The 18,791-nt window shown below is 51.8% G+C and overlaps 1 protein-coding gene and 1 long non-coding RNA gene across 8 annotated transcripts in view; one reads left to right on the plus strand and one right to left on the minus strand.

Annotated features, from left to right (window-relative positions):
* The window catches only part of LOC127492660 (uncharacterized), a 73,975-nt gene extending 65,482 nt beyond the window's left edge, over nt 1-8,493 (minus strand). For 3 of the 6 annotated variants that reach the window (XR_016222991.1, XR_016222990.1, XR_016222992.1), the window contains exons 1-2: nt 8,312-8,493; nt 3,248-3,331 (exon numbers count right to left, since the gene is read on the minus strand). This is a non-coding gene — a long non-coding RNA (uncharacterized LOC127492660). The other 3 variants (XR_016222988.1, XR_007922336.3, XR_016222989.1) reach the window with 3 other exon arrangements.
* A 184-nt stretch (nt 8,494-8,677) lies between these two features.
* Nucleotides 8,678-17,319, plus strand: PRR15 (proline rich 15). Of its 2 annotated transcripts, none has more exons than XM_089316076.1 (2): nt 8,678-8,785; nt 10,718-17,319. In XM_089316076.1, the coding sequence occupies exon 2, from the start codon at nt 10,844-10,846 to the stop codon at nt 11,219-11,221; it is 378 nt and encodes a 125-aa protein (XP_089172202.1). In that variant the 5' UTR covers nt 8,678-8,785; nt 10,718-10,843; the 3' UTR covers nt 11,222-17,319. The 2 variants fall into 2 exon arrangements, with proteins under 2 accessions (XP_089172202.1, XP_089172201.1); XM_089316075.1 differs by lacking the exon at nt 8,678-8,785 and adding an exon at nt 9,053-9,193.
* The last annotated feature ends 1,472 nt before the right edge of the window (nt 17,320-18,791 follow it).

Consider the following 18,791-nt stretch of genomic DNA (forward strand, 5'->3'; position numbering starts at 1 on the left):
TAAAGCACGCCCTTCTGCCAGGGGAAGGGTGGACGATGTGTGTGCATTCTGCTGGCAGCCACTGAGCATAAAAGGAACTCCAGTTCTGAGCGCCTCCTGGAGCCACAGGGACAGCGATTCGTTGCACTAATAGTAGATCCTCCCCTTATTAGGCTCCGCCCTCAAGGGGCCTGATGACTTCCAAATGAGGGGGCGGGCAAACCAGAAGTAAAGTACGCCCAGGAATCTGGGTGAACATTTGGCACAGAAAAGAGCTGAGGAGTGGCGAGAAAGGAAATGAATGGACTTGTCTCTGAGAGGGGGCAGTTACGGGCCGGTGTTCACACGGTCTTCCATTTCTGTTGCCAAAAGAAACCTCATGAGCTTAAAGAGCTCTGGTCTAGCAACTCCCCTGAGCTCTTAACAACTGTTTCTGGAGTGAAGACACTTTTGTCCTAGGCCTTAAATTTTCCTGCCCCCACCAAAAAAAAAAAAAAACTTTTACAGAAAATGAGGAACGCGCAGTAATATCCAAGAACACCAAGACATGACCAAGGTCCTGAGGCCTGAGCTCCCAGATGAGATTAGGGTCCTTATCAGAGACCCCAGGAGCTCCTTCGTCCCTTCCACCAGGTGAGGACGCAGCAGGAAGAGAGCCACCCACGATCCAGGAGATGGGCCCCACCAGACACCCAATCACCAGGCAAACCTTGGACTTCCCAGCCCCTAGAAGTACGAGAAACAACTTCCTGTTGTCTGTAAGCCTCCTGCTCTACGGTATTCTATCATAGCAGCCTGAGCCAACTAAGCAGACGCTTTGGTTTGTACTGCTGCTTCGCTATGGCACCAGCCACTTAGAAGATTCCAGAGTAAGGACAGGTTAGGGGAACAGGAGACAATATTGGGAGATCATATTCTATTCTCATTCAGCTTGATGTACACTGAAGATGGCCAAGAAGAAATGGCAAGGAACTGGTTAGATACTCAGGTCTGGGATTTGAAGGCGAGGCCTGAGCTGAAGTGATATATTCAAGAGCTGCCTTCAAGTAAATGGTACCTGAAGCCAGAGGCATGGGCGAAGAGGCTCGGAAGAGGACTCAGGACTGAAGCTCCAGAAATCCAACAGCACAAATGCTTCAAAGCTCCAGCTCCACAGGGTGACTGCCTGATTTTTTTTTTTTTTAAGATTTATTTATTTATATGAAAGCCAGAGTTACACAGAGAGAGGAGAGACAGAGAATGGTCTTCCATCCGATGGTTCACTCCCCAATTGGCCGCAACGGCTGGAGCTGTGCTGATCCAAAGCTGGGAGCCAGGAGCTTCCTCCGGCTCTCCCACGCGGATGCAAGGGCCCAAGCCCTTGGGCCATCTTCCACTGCTTTCCCAGGCCATAGTAGAGAGCTGGATGGGAAGTGGAGCAGCCAGGACTTGAATTGGTGCCCACATGGGATGCCGGCACTGCAGGCAGTGGCTTTACCCACTATACCACAAAGCCAGCCCCAACTGCCTGATTTTTGATTCCTGTTCCTGCCACAAGCTGTTTGGCTTCACAAACAGCTGAAAATATGCCTTTTCAGGATAAAGAAATGATAAATGAGGAGACGGACATGTTTACCCTGTCTTGAATACTACACAAGGTATGCACACATTGAATCATCACACCGTATCCCATAAATATCTACAATTTTATGTCAGTTAAAAATTTAAAAATAGATGTCAGCTTGTAGATAATATTTCTGGGAAAACAGAAGATATGTTGGCAATGTAGACAGAGGAGGAGAAGTCAGGAAAAAAGAAACTGAAACAGTGCCCCCCTCCCAAAAAAAAAAGATTTGAATTTTTTTTGAAGATTTATTTTATTTATTTTAAAGAGTTACAGAGAGAGGTAGAGAGAGAGAGAGAGGTCTTCCATCCACTGGTTCACTCCCCAGATGGCTGCCAACAGCCGGAGCTGTGTCAATCCGAGGCCAGGAGCTTCTTCTGGATCTCCCACATGGGTGCAGGGGCCCAAGGACTTGGGCCATCTTCTAGATTTGTATTTTGGTTTCAAAGGCAGAGCATCAGAGAAAGAGGAAAAAGGAAACAAAGATCTTCCATCTACTGGTTAACTCCCCAAAGGGCCGCAACAGCCAACATTAGGTCTCCCATAGGGGTGATAGGGACTCAAGTACTTTGGCCATCATCTGCTGCTGCCCAGTGCATTAGCAGGGAGCTGGGTCAGAAGCAGCTGGCACTGGAACCAGGCACTCGGATATGGGATGCAGGCTTCCTCCCAAAGCAGCGGCTTAACCCACTGCAGCACATTGCGGGCCCCCGAATAGTTAGGAAGACTCAACAATGCTGACGCTGCCAATAGACCAAAAAGATGAGGACTGCTGCTGTCCTCTAAATCCAAGAACCTGCGAGAAGCTACGTTAGGGAGAGATGGGCAGGTGTCAGACTGGAGTGCAGTACAGCGAGACTATGAGGCCAGCACATCTCAGAGCCCAGAACGAGAGAAGACGGCCAGTCTCCAGGGAAGAGAGAGGGAGGGTCAAGAGGTGCTCCCACTGAAAGGTGCCCCCAGCCACCTGGCTGTGGGATGGCTGAGCTGGGAGGTCCGAGTGCCTTGTCACACAGAGACTTGGTGACCACCTGCTGAAGCAGGTGACAGATAACTCTCTAAGCTCTGAACCTGTCAGAGGGACTCCTGAGACACAGGGACTAGTGGTGGGGAGAGCCGGCTGGGATAGCTCAAACCGGACCTGAAATCAGCTCTGCTCAGGGCAGGTGCTCAGCAGAAATGTGCAAAACAGAAAAGATCTGTAACAGCTTGTCCTGACAGCAAGGGGCTCGCAGAGAGGAGGAAGGCAACCGCCGGCTTCAAGAACCTGGATGACCCCACCGAGAACAGGGGAGAGGCAGGCCTGCTCTTCAAAGGGCGGAAGTGTCCACAGAAGAAAGAACAGAGGGAGGGAGCAAAGTGGGAAGAGAGGGAAGCAAAAGCAAGGCCAGGCACGGCAAAGAACGAAAACGTGAACAGGAAAAACCAGGGGGCACGAGGACTCCAAGGACTAACGCTCCAAACGTTAGCCGTGGGGAGCCGTGGCTGCTGCGGGCAAGAAAGGGCACAGGTGACTTCTGTTTTTGTCATTCTGACTAGCTCTACTTCTTGGAAATTTCCCACTACATTTCCTTTTGCCAAGTTCCCATCATAGAGGATTAGAAGGCAGGCAGCCCCCTGCCCAGCCTCCCGTGCAATGCCAGGTTGAAGCTGCGTTGTCCTTACCTTAAGGTCTAGTACACAATGCCTGCCCTCTGAGTCCATTCGCTGCTGTCCTCGGCGGCAGTGCCACCGCCCTGAGAGGTTCCCCTAGGAAAGCAGCAACCTTGTTTTAGAGAAAGAAAGCAATGTCTTTACCCAAGTCGGCAACACACTTGGAAAAATAATAATGGCAAGATAAAATAACAGTAAGAACTAGAAGCAGGGCTGGGCATTTGGCACGGGGGTTCAGACACCCCTTTGGGGCTCCCACCTCCCTTAGTGGAATGCTTCAGTTTAAGACCCAGCTCCACTTCCAATTCCAGTTTCCTGCCAGCGGCCACCCTGGGAGGCAGCAGGGGATGGCTCCAGGGCCAGAGTCCCCACCACCCACATGGGAGACCTGAGTTCCAGGCTCCCGGCTTTGGCCTGGTCCAGCCCCAACTGTGTGGGTATTTGGGGAGTGAACCAGCAGATGGAAACTCTCTCTCTCCTCTTTCCCCATTTCAAATAAAAAGAAAATAAATTTGGAAAAATATTATCCATCCTAAACATATTTAAATAGCATAACATTAAGGGTCATCTATTGCTAACTGGATCAATTTTTTCTTTTGAATTCATCTACACTATATGAAGTCTAACTTAGCAAACCAGAACCATAGGACTAGATCATTCCCTCCTTATAGAGCCATATAGTAGATTCCTGTGCAACAGTCACAATCCACAATTATCTGGGTAACACGAAACCTGTGTGTGTGCGTGTGTGTGTGTGTGTTATGGCATGAGATGGTTAGGAGAATTTTTATAGATTAAAAACAGTTGTTGATGCAAAAAAAATAGTAGAAAATAAGTCTTAGTTGTTTTGATTTAAAAATTATATCTTTAAACAAATTTCTGGGGCTGTTGCTGTGGCGCAGTGGGTTAAATTGCCTGCACCGCCAGCCTCCCACATGAGCACCAGTTCAAGTCCCCTCTGCTCCACTTCTGACCCAGCACCTTACCCATGTGCCTGAGAAAGCAGCGGAAGACGGCCCCAGTACTTGGTCCCCTGCCCTCACACGGAAAACCTGGATGAAACTCCTGGCTCCTGGTTTCAGCCTGGCCCAGCCCTGGCTACTGCATGATGCAGCTGTCTGGGGAGCGAACCAGCAGACACAAGATCTCTCGATCTCTCACTCTCCTTCTCTTTGTCTCTGCCTCTCCCTCTTTGTAACTGCCTTTCAAATAAATAAATCTTTAAAAAATATGTATCAGGTTACTACAGGATGAGCCTCCCCGTCTGGACTCACCCCTATTTTTCCATCCACGCACTGCACACATGTTTACCTACGCATTCTGTAAGTCTTTTCCATGGAAGTGCTTCATTTTATAGATGGATTTTCTGTGTCTAACACTTTTCCCATCATTTTTCACTAAATCTTTTTTCTTTGAACTTTTCAGATTGATGCAAAAACACTTCTTCCCCCTTTAAACATCATCATCTTCCCTTAGAGTTTGTACCAAGTATGCCCTTGGTTGCAAGTAACCGAAAACAGTGTTTAAATGGGGAGATCTGAGCGTCCCAAGTCTCCCCGCTGTTGTCTGTGTGGCATGCACTCCCCTTGGAGCACTGTCACGCAGACCCTGGGGCTTCTGCGGCTGGGTCCCGCGACTTGGCTTCCGCGCGGTGGGCGACCTTGTTCTCCCAGTAGGTCCTCCGATTCACGCCTGCTCCATCCAGAAGGGTTTCCCCTGCAATTTTTTTTGGTTCTATTTTCTGCGGCTACCGTAACTCCCCTTTTATTAAACTAAATTTTCCCGGACTATCGGTGCGCGCCCTCACTATTCCGCCATCTTGGCTCCGCCTAGTATCTGCTAACACTAACCGATAGAATAAATAAAGGGGAGAGTGATCCAACATGGGAAGTGAGATACTCAGCAGACTCATAGAATGGCGGATGTCCTAAATAGCACTCTGGCCTCAGAATCAGCCCTAAAGGCACTCGGATCTGGCTGAAAAGCCCATGAGAGTATTTCAGGCATGGAAAGCCAAGACACTCTGGCAAAAAGATCTCTGTGAGTGAGATCCCAGTGGAAAGAACAGGTCTTCAAAGAGGGAGGTGCCTTTCTCTGAAGGGAGGAGAGAACCTCCACTTTGACTATGACCTTGTCTAAACAAGATAAGAGTCGGAGAACTCAAGGGGCTTCCATAGCCTTGGAAACTCATGACTGGTGCATAGGGAGATTACTGATGCCATAAACAGGAGTGTCAATTTGTAAAGTCAACAACAGGAGTCACTGTGCACTTACTCCTCATGTAGGATCTCTGTCCTTAATGTGCTGTACACTGAGGCTTAATGCTATAACGAGTACTCAAACAGTATGTTTCACTTTGTGTTTCTATGGGGGTGCAAACGATTGAAATCTTTACTTAATGTACACTAAACTGATCTTCTGTAAAAAAAAAAAAAAAAAAAAAAAGAAATTATCAATTCCCAACTTGACTCTCACTGGGATTAAACATGACAATAGGTCTGATCTGATTTCATCATCATTTAAAAAAAATCATCTATTATTTTTCACTTTATGTTTCTGTGTGGGAACAAACTGTTGAAATCCTTACTTAAGGTATACTAAGCTGATCTTCTGTATATTAAGACAATCGAAAATGAATCTTGATGTGAATGGAAGGGGAGAGGGAGTGGGAAAGGGGAGGGTTGTGGGTGGGAGGGACGGTATGGGGGGAAAGCCATTGTAACCCATGAGTCGTACTTTGGAAATTTATATTCATTAAATAAAAGATAAAAAAAATAAAAATAAATGGGGAGATCATAAGGGTACATATTACCTCACAGAACTCAGTCATAGGGAGGTGTTCTCTCAGGGACTCAGTGGCACCAAGGACCCAGACACTTTCCACGCTCCCCTGCCATCGTCTTTAGCATGTTGCCTTTTAGTCCTATGCCTCTTGCCTCACTGTTGCAGGAGGGCTGCTGTAATACCAGACATCACATTTTCACACTGTCCTTGTGGCAAAAGATGTTCTTCTTTCAGAGGGCTCCACCTTTTATCTGGGGAAGAAGTATTTCCTGCAGTCTTCCCTAGAGCTCCATTGGCTGAGGCTGAATCTCATGGCCCCTCTCAGTTGCAAGGAAGGCTGGGAAGCTATTTCCCTTTGAAGCCTCCGTCTAACTTAATCTCCTGTTTGTGAATTAAACAAAATAGTGCCTACTGATCCTACTTCCACTCTCTCTCTTACCTCCTCTAATTCTCTCCACCTTCCCCACTGGCACCAGTGTACAAGTGATCAGAACACCCCCCATGAACGATTCCCGCTGTTTGTTGCTGGTTTCCTTGTAGCCTCACACTTTCCCCTCTACCACCAGTCTTAACATGCAACTAGGGGGCCAGCTGGATGAAAAATCTCATCATGCCACCCCTTCTTCAGTGGGATATGGTCCCCATGGGCTGGTCACGCCCACTTTCCCAGAACCATCTAGAGCACATGGGCTCGCTCTGGGCCCCCAGCCGGCACCAGCCCTCTCTGCATCTCAGGCATCCTAAGCTCCTTCACATCTCGAGGCTCCCACCAGCTACTCCCCCTGTCCAGGACCCACATCCATCTCCACCCCCACTCCTCGTCGTCCTCTTTCTGTCCCCATCTAAATGTCTTCACTGGGTGCAGGCCTTGTTTGTAAGGTGCCATCATTAACTCCACGGAACACGTCAGAAACATTCCAGGTTGCTGACTGCAGATGGGGTGGGGTATGAGAACCAAATTCCTATTTCAGCAGTTAGTAAAGGTTCATTTACCAAGAAAATGCTGGCCTGGATGATGCGCCATTGGGCAGTGCTACCTTTCTTTCCCTCCATTTCTTCATTCTTACACCCACACGGAAAACAAATGCGGTAGCAACCCAGCTCTAGGAAAACAAACACGTGGCTCTAGGTCACCCGGGTTCAGGGGTGACGACACCTCCCCCAAGGGCACCCCTGAGGGCCGCAATTCCTCCAGCTGTAAAGTTCCAGCTCCAGGATGGACCATCCCACTCCCCCCTCCCAGTCGCTGGCCTGACTGCTCAGCCCTGGTGCCATACCACGGATGCTGTAAAACTCCAACCAATATTTGAAAACACAATCACCCGGGCCCAAGGTGTGGCACAGTAGGTTAAAGCTCTGGCCTGCAGCACCAGCATCCCATATGGGCTTCCCTTCGAGTCCCAGCTGCTCCTGCTAACGCATCTGGGAAAGCAGTGGAGAATGACCCAACTCCTTGGGTCCCTGCACCCATGTGGGAGACCCAAAAGTTGTTCCTAGATCCTGGTTTTGGATCAGCTCAGTTCAGTTGCGGCCATTTGGGGAGTGAACCAGTGGATCGAAGATCTCTTTGTCTTTACCTCTCCCTGTAACTCTGTCTTTCAAATAAATAAAATAAGCCTGAAAAAAAAAAAAAAAAAAAACCTTCAATCGCTTTCAAGTGCACCTTGCTGCGCCCCTGACACAAATTCAGACTCCTGAGCGAGGGTGGTCCTATCAACTAGTCACACCTGGGCTGTGACCATCTTCCATGAGCAAACCCTACAAAAATGTCCCTCTACTGATTCTACCCCACAGGTGAGTTAGAGGTAGTCAGGCATCCGTGGCTCCACTCACGGTCCCTGGTGGGGGTGGGGTGGGGAGGTACCCTTATAAATGAACCCAAAGGGAATCCAGATAGTTGATTAAACAAAGACCATCTTGCAAGACGGAGCAAGCAGCGCCTCTGCCTTCCTCAGCCCAAGCGCCCAGGGCGATACCTTGCTAACTAACCAAAGACCCTGCTCTGTGACCGGGGCGGGGTGGCAAACCAACTCAGAGCAGCGCGCTTGTCGCTCGTCCCTCCCTGCCGTGGCTCGGGCTGGGTTTCTGCCTCCCCTGGGGACAGGCGGCGGTCCACGTACCTCCTGGCAAGAAAGAAGGAAATTCACACCCACTGGGAGCCCAGTGAACAGCCAGGGACCCGCACGCGGTGGCGACACGTGGAGCGAAGACCGCCTGGGTACCAACCCGGCTCCCGCCACGAACCAGCCCGCCACCCCGAGCACAGCGGCCCAGGGAGTTTAATAACTGTACCTGCCTCCTGGGGCGGCCGTGCGGAGAGAACGAGTTGATCCATAGAGGAGCTTGGGGCCGCGCCCGGGGGGCACGCAGCAAGCCGGTGAATGTTACAGCCTTCCAGCTCCCGGCGCCTGCAACGCTTTGACCCGCTTGGGAATCAGCGCCTGCGAGTTCCCGACCTCGGGATCCTAGGACCCACAGGACAGGGGCAGAGGTCGAGCGGCGGCGGCGGCGTTACCCCAACGGAGCCCACCTGCGGCCGGGGTCCTCGCCGGGAGGAGTCGGGGCGGTGAAAGGCGCGGCGCGGCTTTCTCCAATCAGACACCTCTGGGCCGGCGCCACGTCTGCAACCTGATCCAATCTCGAGCCCCGGAGGGCGGGAACGCCAAGTTCCACCTGCACCTGTGGCCACCGAGGCCGCCTCCTGGAGCCTGCCCCCCTCCCCCGCTGCCCCGGGGTTTCTCGAACCACTTGGCGAATAACCAGCAGGTGGGCAGATGTCTTTGCCCGTTCCTACGGATGTGTAGGAAGTTCCAAGGCGCCACAGGGAGCAGCTGAGGTCCCGGCTCTCCACGGCTCCCGGGGGCGCCCAGCAGGGAGAAGGCGCACAGCTGAGGAGTGAAGGCTGCTAACCGCGAAGCCTCGGGGCCATTCGGCGAGGCTGGCCTCCCTGCGACCCCCGCCTTCCGCGCCGTCCGCCCCGAGCTGCCGCCGCAGCGCGCTGAACGTGGAGGTGCCAGGGGAGACGGGCGCGCCCTGGTCTTGCTGGGCTGAGCGGACTCCCGCAGGCACACTTCGCAGAAGCCCGGAGGGGACGCCGCGCCCCAGCATCCGGGTGGCCCCGGCGCATCCCGCTTAGTGCCCGCGGGGCTGCGGGACCCTGGGAAGCCCGAGCAGGTGAGCGACCCCGGGTGGTTCTGCGTCCGCCCAGACAAAGCCTGGCGCCGGGGTGTCCTCCTGGGAGGCGTCCCGCGCCTCCAGGTCGCGGACCCCGGCTTCCCTGCGCTCCGCGTACCTTTGCGTCATGTGCGATCTTTTCCTTGCGCCATTCCCACAAAGCCTTTGGGTGCACACGAAGTCGATCTTTGAGGGGCTGAGGGCAGAGAGCAGCATCAGGGCAGCCCCCCGCCCCCTGGGGAGTGAGGGTTCTCGGCCCCTCTGCAAAGTAGTTGGGAGCGCAGTGGTGGCAAGCCGGGCCGGGCCGCCCCTAGCGCCTGAAGGGGTCGGTGCCTTTTAACCGAAACGGCTGTTTTTTTCTTTTATTGTTGTTTTCAAGTCACTGCCAGAGCGTGCACTTGGGGCGTCCTGGGAGGAGCCGGCGGCGCGGCTTTGGGGCGCCAGCGAGGCCTCCGGGCCGCCTCCTGTGGGCGCTCAGACTCCCGCGGCCCCGCAGTTCTAGGGGGAGAACGTCCGAGAACCGACGCCACTCAGTTTCCCCTCCCCGCACCCTCACGAATCGATGGAGCGTGAGCGAGTGCGGCGGCCGCGTAGGGGCGGCGCCCGCACAGGCGCTGAGCGCCCCCCCGCTGCCCCGGCGCCCTGCACCTATCCGCGAGAGAGGGGGGCACTCAGAGCTGGGGGCCGGGAGCGGGGAGCGCATCGTTCCTGAGTTCCCGGTAGCGCGCAAGGAAAGGAAGAGAAACCCTTCACTTGTGGTTCAAGTCCTCAAGAACTGAGTTGCTGTTTTAACTTAGTTGCATATTTTAATACAGAATTAAGGGAAGAGGACGTTTGTCCTGTGGCCCCATCACGGCCGTCGGCCGGGGCCGGCTTCCCTAAGACGCGAGATTGGTGTCGGGAGTAAAAGGAAGCGTGGGAGGGGCGGTTTCCAAGGGAAGTTCAGTCTAGACGTGTGCTTCTCTGAAAGTCACGAGGCCCAGTGAGTAACAGCAGGATTTAGAACACAAAGCGGCAGGAGCCTGTCCCTCTCGTACTGGGATGTAACTTCTCCCCGGAGCAGAACTGCCCGGGGGAACTGCAAGTGCTTGTGGTCTAGTCCACCTTGGTTCTCCCCCAGCCAGGACGTACGCCCCTAGGGGCTCCTCTGAAGAGAGGCCACTCTGGGCCGGGTGGTCACCGTCAGGCGGTGTGGACAGGATGGGCCATTCTCCCTGGGGACCCGGGTTGGTCCAGGTGTCTGGGCCCCTCTCCGGGGGTCCTTTCTGCATGCAGACCACAGAGCTTCTGCCCCAAAATGCCAAGACTGAGGCCGCGAGTTCAAGACGCCGCCTTGAGGCCGGGAGGGGGCGCCCTGGAAGCTGCGCCTCCGTAGCCACCTTGGGAGCACGGGCTGGGCAGCTCGGGCCTGAAGGCGCCCGGAGCCCCGCGGGTTGTGAGCAGGCAGAGCGCGGGGGAGGAACCGGGCTTGGGGTGCACGTAACTTCCATCAACCCAGTAACCAAGTTTTGTTTTCTTTCCCAGCAAGGGCGCTGCCTCGGCTGCCAGTGGCATCTCGCGTGGGCCGGGCCGGGGAAGGGGTGGAGAGGGGTCGTTCCCGCCGAGCCCCTTCCCGAGCCGGGGTGCCCCGGGCCCCTCGGCCGGCCAGCCATGGCTGACAGCGGTGGCACAGGCAGCTCGGGCCCCTGGTGGAAGTCGCTAACCAACAGCAGGAAGAAAAGCAAGGAAGCTGCGGAGGCGCAGCCGCCCGCCCCGCCCGCACATGGGGAGCCCGCGCCGCCCAGCCCAGACTGGACGGGCGGAGCGCGCGAGAACCAGCACCCCAACGTCCTCGGGGGCGCCGGCGAGCCCCAAAAGCCGGACAAGAGTGGGGACAAATCGGGCAGCAGCCGCCGCAACCTGAAGGTCTCGCGCTCTGGCCGCTTCAAGGAGAAGAGGAAAGTGCGCGCCACGCTGCTCCCGGATGGCGGCGTGGGGTCCGCGGAGGAGGCGGAGCTGTCCGGCAACCCTCCGGGGGGCGCGCAGTAACCGCAGCCCCCGGGCCCTGTGCCAGGTGTCGCACCCTGCCCGGTTCACAATAGTCACACAAGGCCTCCAGGATTCTGTTTTCTGGGCGAGTGAAGTGTCCGTTGAATTTTCTGTATTCCATGACCCGAGGACGCATTAAATATTTATTTCTGGTAAGAGGAGATACCTGCGGCTGAGGAAGATGCCATAATTTTTGTCCCCCCACCCACGCAAAAAAAAAAAACACCCCCCGGGGGGCCTGGCCCCGCCTCTGGTCTTTGGGCAGGAGGAGGCGATGGCTGCTGAACCTGAACTCCGCATCCCACTGGTGAAGGGGGTGAGCTCCGAGGACCCTGGGAAGCGAGTCTCCGCACTGCCGTGGGTGGCCCAAGGTCGAGGCCGAAGCCCCTTCCCCGGCGGCCGCCTGCCACACAGGACACGAGAGTGACCGCTCTGGCGCAGGGGCGATTCCCACGAGCGGGCCGGCCTCGGATGTGGACCCAGGACGCGGTACCGCCGGTCTGAGCGGGCACCCTTCAAATGCGTACACTGCAAGACTTCCGGAGAAGCACATCCAGACACAGGCATGCCAAGACCGAGGTGACAGAGTGAATCATCTGCCACCCAGCGAGGGCGGCAGGGAGGAGAGAGCCGGGCGGGGGGCCCCTTAGCCGGGCGGCCCACCACAGCGCTGGGGCCGGGACCGGTTCTGGATCCTCAGTGCTCCTATTTCAGTGCCTTTTCTAGAGTGGCCCAAGTCACACTGCTCGCCGCACGTCCTTTCCCGTCGCCATGGTGAACAGCCCTCTGATAGTACCCAGGTGGACTGACTCGGGCTGGGCAAAGCCAGCTTGTTCCCCTGCCCTCTGCTTCAGGGCTCCTGTGTTCGCTCCACGGGGCACATTTGTCCAGTCTCAACGCCTGTAGATCAGCCTGAGGAATACAGAACAAAAATTTACCTATTTGCTTTTATTATGAGCTCTCGTAACAGGAGTGAACGGATAGCGCTTGCTTGCAGCAGGTGACAAGTGATACTGCAGTCCTGAAGAGGGGGCAGTGGGCTCTCTTCCCACCATAGTGCAGGGCCAGACCTGGTGTTGCTGGCCCTCGGGCCACAGAAGGCGGCAAAATCAGAAGGTCCGGCCTTGCCAAGGCAACCGCAGGCGGAACTCGAAATTCAATAAACCTGTAGCAGGCTAACTGATGCTTCTGCGTGGCCCAGGAGTTATGTTATAAATCTCCACAGGGCCCTTGATGGAAACCTGGTCCCCCACCCCCGATGGAAAGAGGATGGGCTTTAAATTTCTCTCAAATTAGTAGTTTAAGCAATCAACCTGTTTTGTTATTTTATAAACAAACTTCACAAAGATTGATAAGGATGGCTGGGGTGAATTGAAGTTAGTGACTCAGCGTGGGTACCAGCAGCATAACAGTGTACCTACCGCTTGTCACATGGCTGTACACAGACCCAATGCCTTTTTCTAAAGGGAGGTTCTTACATGGACACTGCAAACAGTTTACACTAGAAGAGACAGTATGGAAGAGTATTTCTAAGCATGAAAAGTCTTCTTGCGGTGTATTTAGGACGGGGAAGGATGTGACCACAGGCTCATCAGGGTGGGCTTCCTAGAAGAGGAAGGCATTATATAGATTTGAGATGGGCTCATGTTCTCTAGAGGAAGAAGGAGCTAAGAAAGAAGGCCATAGTAAGGGAGGGGATTGTGGGCTGGAACTAAGCACAGCAGGTGTCAAGGAGAGCTTGGGAAACCCTCATAGTACCTCAGTTTCACTGGAGAAGTCAGGTAGAGGTATGTAGTCTCCTGAAAGCCACCTGATTGGGCTTGCACCCCGTCTCAGAGTCAGCTCTGCCCGGTTTTACAGTTACACAGGTGTATCAGTTTTATCAACTTTAAAACCGTCTTTTCTTACAAGTTCCTTTAGAGGCACAGACCCTGGCATTCTGCCAGCTTCCGTATCAGGCTCTGCCCACCCCCCCCAAGTCCACCAGGAGCAGACCTATGGCGTGGAACTGATTAGCGCGACATCCTTACTCCCCTGTTCCAGGAGAAAACCGTGCCACACAGTTATGACAGTGAATGCAGTTCACAATCCGCCATTGAGCTTGGTAGCTGCAGCCTTTCAAAGCAGTCTAAATTACGCAGTGGGAAGAATACACTGATTTCATCCCAACTCGGTAGAATCCGAACCCCAACAAAATGGGTGAGATAAAAAGATCACGAGGGAGATGAGATCATTTGACGAAGCGTCTTGCAGGAATCTCTGCGCTCTCTAGATGGCTCATCCCCATAATGTATACAACCTAAAAATTCTAAACCTTGACATAATTTAACCAAATAAAAGGAAAATGGTGAATAAAGCTGGAGTTAAGTAGATTAGAAATTTTTGTTCTCTTTCAACCCCCTTACAAATGAAATTTCACCTAATATTTGGAAACTGTCAAAAAGTTTTAGATCTGAGCTAAATGGTATGAGAAGAGGAGCAAAACTCTAGTGGTATGTTCGCTGCATACGTCCGTGCTGCATACGTCCCTAGCCAAGATAATTCTCTGCCCTGAGTGGTTTTGCCTCAGTGAGTCTCCTTGCAAACTCTGTGGCTGAGCAGGGACTCATATTACAGGTCACCAGAAGGCCCCTTTGTGTTGGTGCTTCTGCTCATCCCCTTCTGACTTGCATTTCAAGAGCACACACTGGAATTTGCATCTGTGTAGTGCTTGCTGGGGGGCGGGGAGGGGGGGCACCTGTAGATGTTTTTTTTACTTTGAAATACTGTGTGAACTCTGCCTCTCTGGCCCTGCCTGCCTGTAGAAGGAAACTAAACCTCATGCACAAAAGCCCTGGCTCAGGTTTTGCTACGGAGTTCTTTTCCTGGGATACAGAGAAGAAAAATTTAATGCCTTCAAATGAATTAATTTTAAAAATGAGAGGCTGACGTGGCGCCACAGGTGAATCCGCACCCTGCCAGCCCTGCAATGCTGGCCTCCCGCGTCTGAGCACCAGATCAACTCCATCTTGGATCCAGCTCCCTGCTAATGCGCTGGGGAAAGCGGTGGAGGCTGGCCCAAGTGCCTGGGTCCTTGCCACTCAAATGGGAGACCCGGATGGAGTTCTTGACTCCTGGCTTCGGCCTGGCCCAGCCCTGGCCATTACAGCCATTTAAGAAATGAACTAGTGGATGGAAGATCGATTCTCTCTCTCTCTTTCTTTGTCACTCTGCCTTTCAAATAAATAAAGTAAATCTTAAAAAAAAAAAAAAAAAACAAGTTCAAATAAAAAGCAATCTAAAAAGGAATGAGTCATGGACATTAATAGTGACAACAAGGGACCTTTGATGAAAAAAATTTTTTGCTAGCTGGGTAGTGTCAGCCAGTCTGGAAACAAGCCTACAAAGCCAGCTTGACAGATACAGAAAAGGAAGTTGATTCTTTTACATCTATATTTTATTGTAACTAAACAAAAATTTAAAAGGTTCTTTCTTGGAGTAAGTTCCAATTGATCTTTGATGGCAGGTAGTGAGTGGGCTCAGAGATATTTTACACATGACAACATACAAGTACCATCGTCTAGAAATTAGTGTGGCAACCAGGGCAAGCTCGCCATTGAGGAGCTGACTGTCCCATTGCAGTATTGTTCTCACCTGCTCTCCACACTCCCTGACCCTGTGCTCACCTGGCCTCTCCAAGCACACTCGTGAGGTTCAGAAATGTGGAAGAGGAGGCATCAGGATGTCCAGGGGCTTGCTCTGGGCTCCTGCAGGCACAGGGTGTTGCCACCACTTTTTCAGAAAATGGCTTGCAAGTGTGGAACACGGAATGAATAGTGTTCGTGGTGAGAGGAGATTCTCACAGGGAGATGGAATGTATGGGAACGCCGAACCTGGCCTTTGCAGAAGGCAGCTGACCATTTACATAGATACAGTAAAGGCTGCTAACCACAATCCACGTGGCCAAAGCCAGCATATACAAGGGTACTGCATAAAAGTTTATGGAAAAATGGAATTAAAAGCTAAGTTTGTTTTTGGCACAAAAGTCTTTCGAAATCCATGCGTGGCTTTTTTCATAAGTGGTTTGAAGCCCACTGGTGAGCAGTCCTTGCAGGAATCCAGCCATGCTTCCTGACTCAGGATCACCCCTGCAGAATTACTGGCATAACCTCAGGCAACAATAAGGTCCCTGAGTAGAGGGTCTGCATTTCTGAGGTGTGCACCAGGACTGCTGGTTTGCCCAAGAGGTTAGAATTTCTGGCTCTAAATCTAGAAAGGTTAGGACTGAAGACGCTGAAGACGGACAGCCCTGGGGGGAGCCGCTCGTGATCTGCGGGCTGAGTAAGGCAACCTGGGACCGATATGGGGTCTCTCTGTGCCTGTTGAAAAGGGATTTTCCTTGAGCTACAAATACCCTGGGTTTCTTCCTAGTAGTTAGTTAATAAGCAGAGCCAGTGTTTCTTACTCTTGTCCAAGACACCTTCTTCAATCCTGTCTCTCTGGGTTAGTCATAGACGATCTAGGTGAAGTTTACTGTTCTGTAATTGAAGATGTGGAGTTTATAGCCCAGCTTCAAGGTTCCCTTTTAGTATCCTGCTTTTTGGAACATCTGGTTATAAAAGTAAAGATAATATTCACTGTTTACTTTAAAACAGAAGGTATCACTGCTTCAATGTTGATTGTTAGGTGGGGAGACAGGAGGGCGGGCTGAGAAGTATCAACCAGGATACGGACGCCACTTAAATTAGCAGACTGCTGCTTGACCCAACAATGGGGGAATTCTCTAAAGGAACATCAAGCCTCATTCTTCCTCTCCAGAATCAAGTTGCAGAAAAGACTTCTTATGCTATATTAGTATTCAAAAAATGTCCTTTCTTTCTGAAAGACATACTAAAGACCAACAGGTGCATGGAAAAGTACACACCCTCTCTAATCATGGGAAACTCAAATCAAAACTGCGATGAGATATTAACTCACTCCAGTTAGACTGGCTATCATAAAGACGAAAGGCCGGCGCCGCGGCTCACTTGGCTAATCCTCCGCCTGCGGTGCCGGCACCCTGGGTTCTGTCCCGGTTGCTCCTCTTCCAGTCCAGCTCTCTGCTGTGGCCCGGGAGTGCAGTGGAGGATGGCCCAAGTCCTTGGGCCCTGCACCCCATGGGAGACCAGGAGAAGGACCTGGCTCCTGGCTTCAGATCAGCGCAGCGCGCCGGCCGCAATGCAACCACCACAGCGGTCACTTGGGGGGTGAATCAATGGAAAAGGAAGACCTTTCTCTCTCTGTCTCACTGTCTAAAACAAACAAACAAAAAATTAAAAAAAGAAAGACGAAAGAACAAAAATGCTGCAAAGATGTGGAGAAACGGAAGCGCTTGTACACCATTGGTGAGAATGTAAATTAGCACAGCCATTGTGGAAAACAGAGGGGAGGTTCCTCAAAAGCCTAAAAATAGAATTACGATATGATTCAGCCCTCCCACCACAGGGTATATATCCAAGGGAAATGCAATCGCTCTGACGTGTTTATGGCAGTACTATTTACAACAGCTCAGGCATGGAAACAACCTAAGTGTCCAACCGTGGCTGAGTGGATTTCAAAAATGTGGCAGATAAACACAATGGAATATAATTCAGTCATAAAAAGGGATAAATCCTTGCCCTATGCAACCACGTGGGTGGAACTAGAGGTCAGAAATAAGTCAGACCCAGAAAGACAAATATCACATGGTCTCATTCATACTTGGAATCTAGAAGCATTGATCTCATGAGATCAATGAGAGTAGAATAGTTGTCCCGGAGCCTAGGGACTTAGGGTAAAGAGGGAAGGGAAGGTGGATTAATGGGCACCAAGTTATGGTTAGAAAGGAGTAACAAGTTCTGGAGTTCTCTTGCATGGGAAGATGACACAGATGATACTAACATACTATTTTTCTTTAAATAAAAGCTAGAAACAATGATATTTCCTGTCTTCACCACAAAGAAATGATCACTGTTTGAGGAGACAAGTATCTTTACCCTGATTTGAACATCACACAATATATACATGTGTCAACATAACACTTGGTACCCCAAATATGTGCAATTTTTATATATCAGTTAAAATAAAATCATTTTAAAGGATACTTTGATTATGTCATATGTTCTTCTTCATAACTAGCTCTGCAGGGTCCGAATCCTGTCCGTCCGTCTAGTCTTATTTAAACTTGATTTTCCCATCGTATTGATGTCATCTGGATCAGGAATTCATCCACTTCAGGCGCAGTGGCCTGGAGACAGTCATCTCTCACTTCTCCATGCTCGGCTAAACCCTCCAGGATAAGAACAAACCCCTCAGGAGCCACCCCTCTGCCCAACCATTGCATGTGACCGTCAGTTCCATGGAGAGTGTTGTGAGCTGGCCACATCTGCAGCTTTGTGGGGGTCCTGCTGGCTCCACATGGCACACTCTTCCCCCACCTCCTTCCTCACAAACCTTCCCTCAACCTTCACAAGTCTCTTCCCATTTTATGTCCTGGACCACATTTTCCCAAGGAGAACTGATCACTCTGGGAGCAGCGTGTTTAGTCAACCACTCTGCATGTATGTGATCTCGCATCTCCTGGACATTTTTGGTTTGTGAAATCAGGAAGCTTCAAGAACAATGATCAGAGTTTTTGTACTTTCACGAACTCCTGACCAATCCACAAGAAATGGACCCTCTGGATGCTTGTACAAACAGGTAGCAATAACTTTTTTTTTTTTTTTTTTTTTTGACAGGCAGAGTTAGACAGTGAGAGAGAGAGACAGAGAGAAAGGTCTTCCTTTGCCGTTGGTTCACCCCCCCAAATAGCTGCTGCCAGCCGGCACGCTGCGCCAATCCGAAGCCGGGAGCCAGGTGCTTCCTCCTGGTCTCCCATGCAGGTGCAGGGGCCAAGCACCTGGGCCATCCTCCACTGCACTCCCGGGCCACAGCAGAGAGCTGGCCTGGAAGAGGAGCAACCGGGACAGAATCCGGCGCCCTGACCGGGACTAGAACCCGGGGTGCCGGTGCCGCAAGGCGGAGGATTAGCCTAGTGAGCCGCGGCGCTGGCCAGCAATAACTCTTAGTAGAGCCATAATCCTTTCTTCTGTAGGGAGGCAAGCTACTTCTGGCAGGTAGAGAAATTTCTCAGCAAGAATCCAGTCAGGAGAGAGAAACCACCCAGTAATAGGAACAGGAATATTTCATATAAAGAACAGAAGTAGAGACCCTTTCTGAGATATAGAGACGCCGCCTTTACTATAAAGGGCATGGCCATGGCCCACTGACCAGTGAGAAGTCACCGTGGTCCCATCGGTGTCAGTCACTGGAAATCACCTTCTGGAACCGGTTACTGTGTATCAGTGGGCACCAAACCACTGATTATGTTGGGCCTCAGGGATGAAAACATCACAGCAAACCTCACTGGACTGGTACAGTTTGAGGAGGAAACTGGTATTTCTGCAGGTGAGGCTGCCTCACTCTAATAACATCTCCTTCCTGTGCTCCTCCTGTCTCCCTTTCTCTGCTTTAAAGATTTATTTTATTTATTTGAAAGGCAGAGTAATAGAGAGTGGGAGAGGGAGGGGGGAGG

Source organism: Oryctolagus cuniculus, chromosome 16 (assembly GCF_051225735.1).
Source record: "Oryctolagus cuniculus isolate XC-2025 breed Fujian yellow rabbit chromosome 16, ASM5122573v1, whole genome shotgun sequence".
Taxonomy (NCBI): domain Eukaryota; kingdom Metazoa; phylum Chordata; class Mammalia; order Lagomorpha; family Leporidae; genus Oryctolagus; species Oryctolagus cuniculus.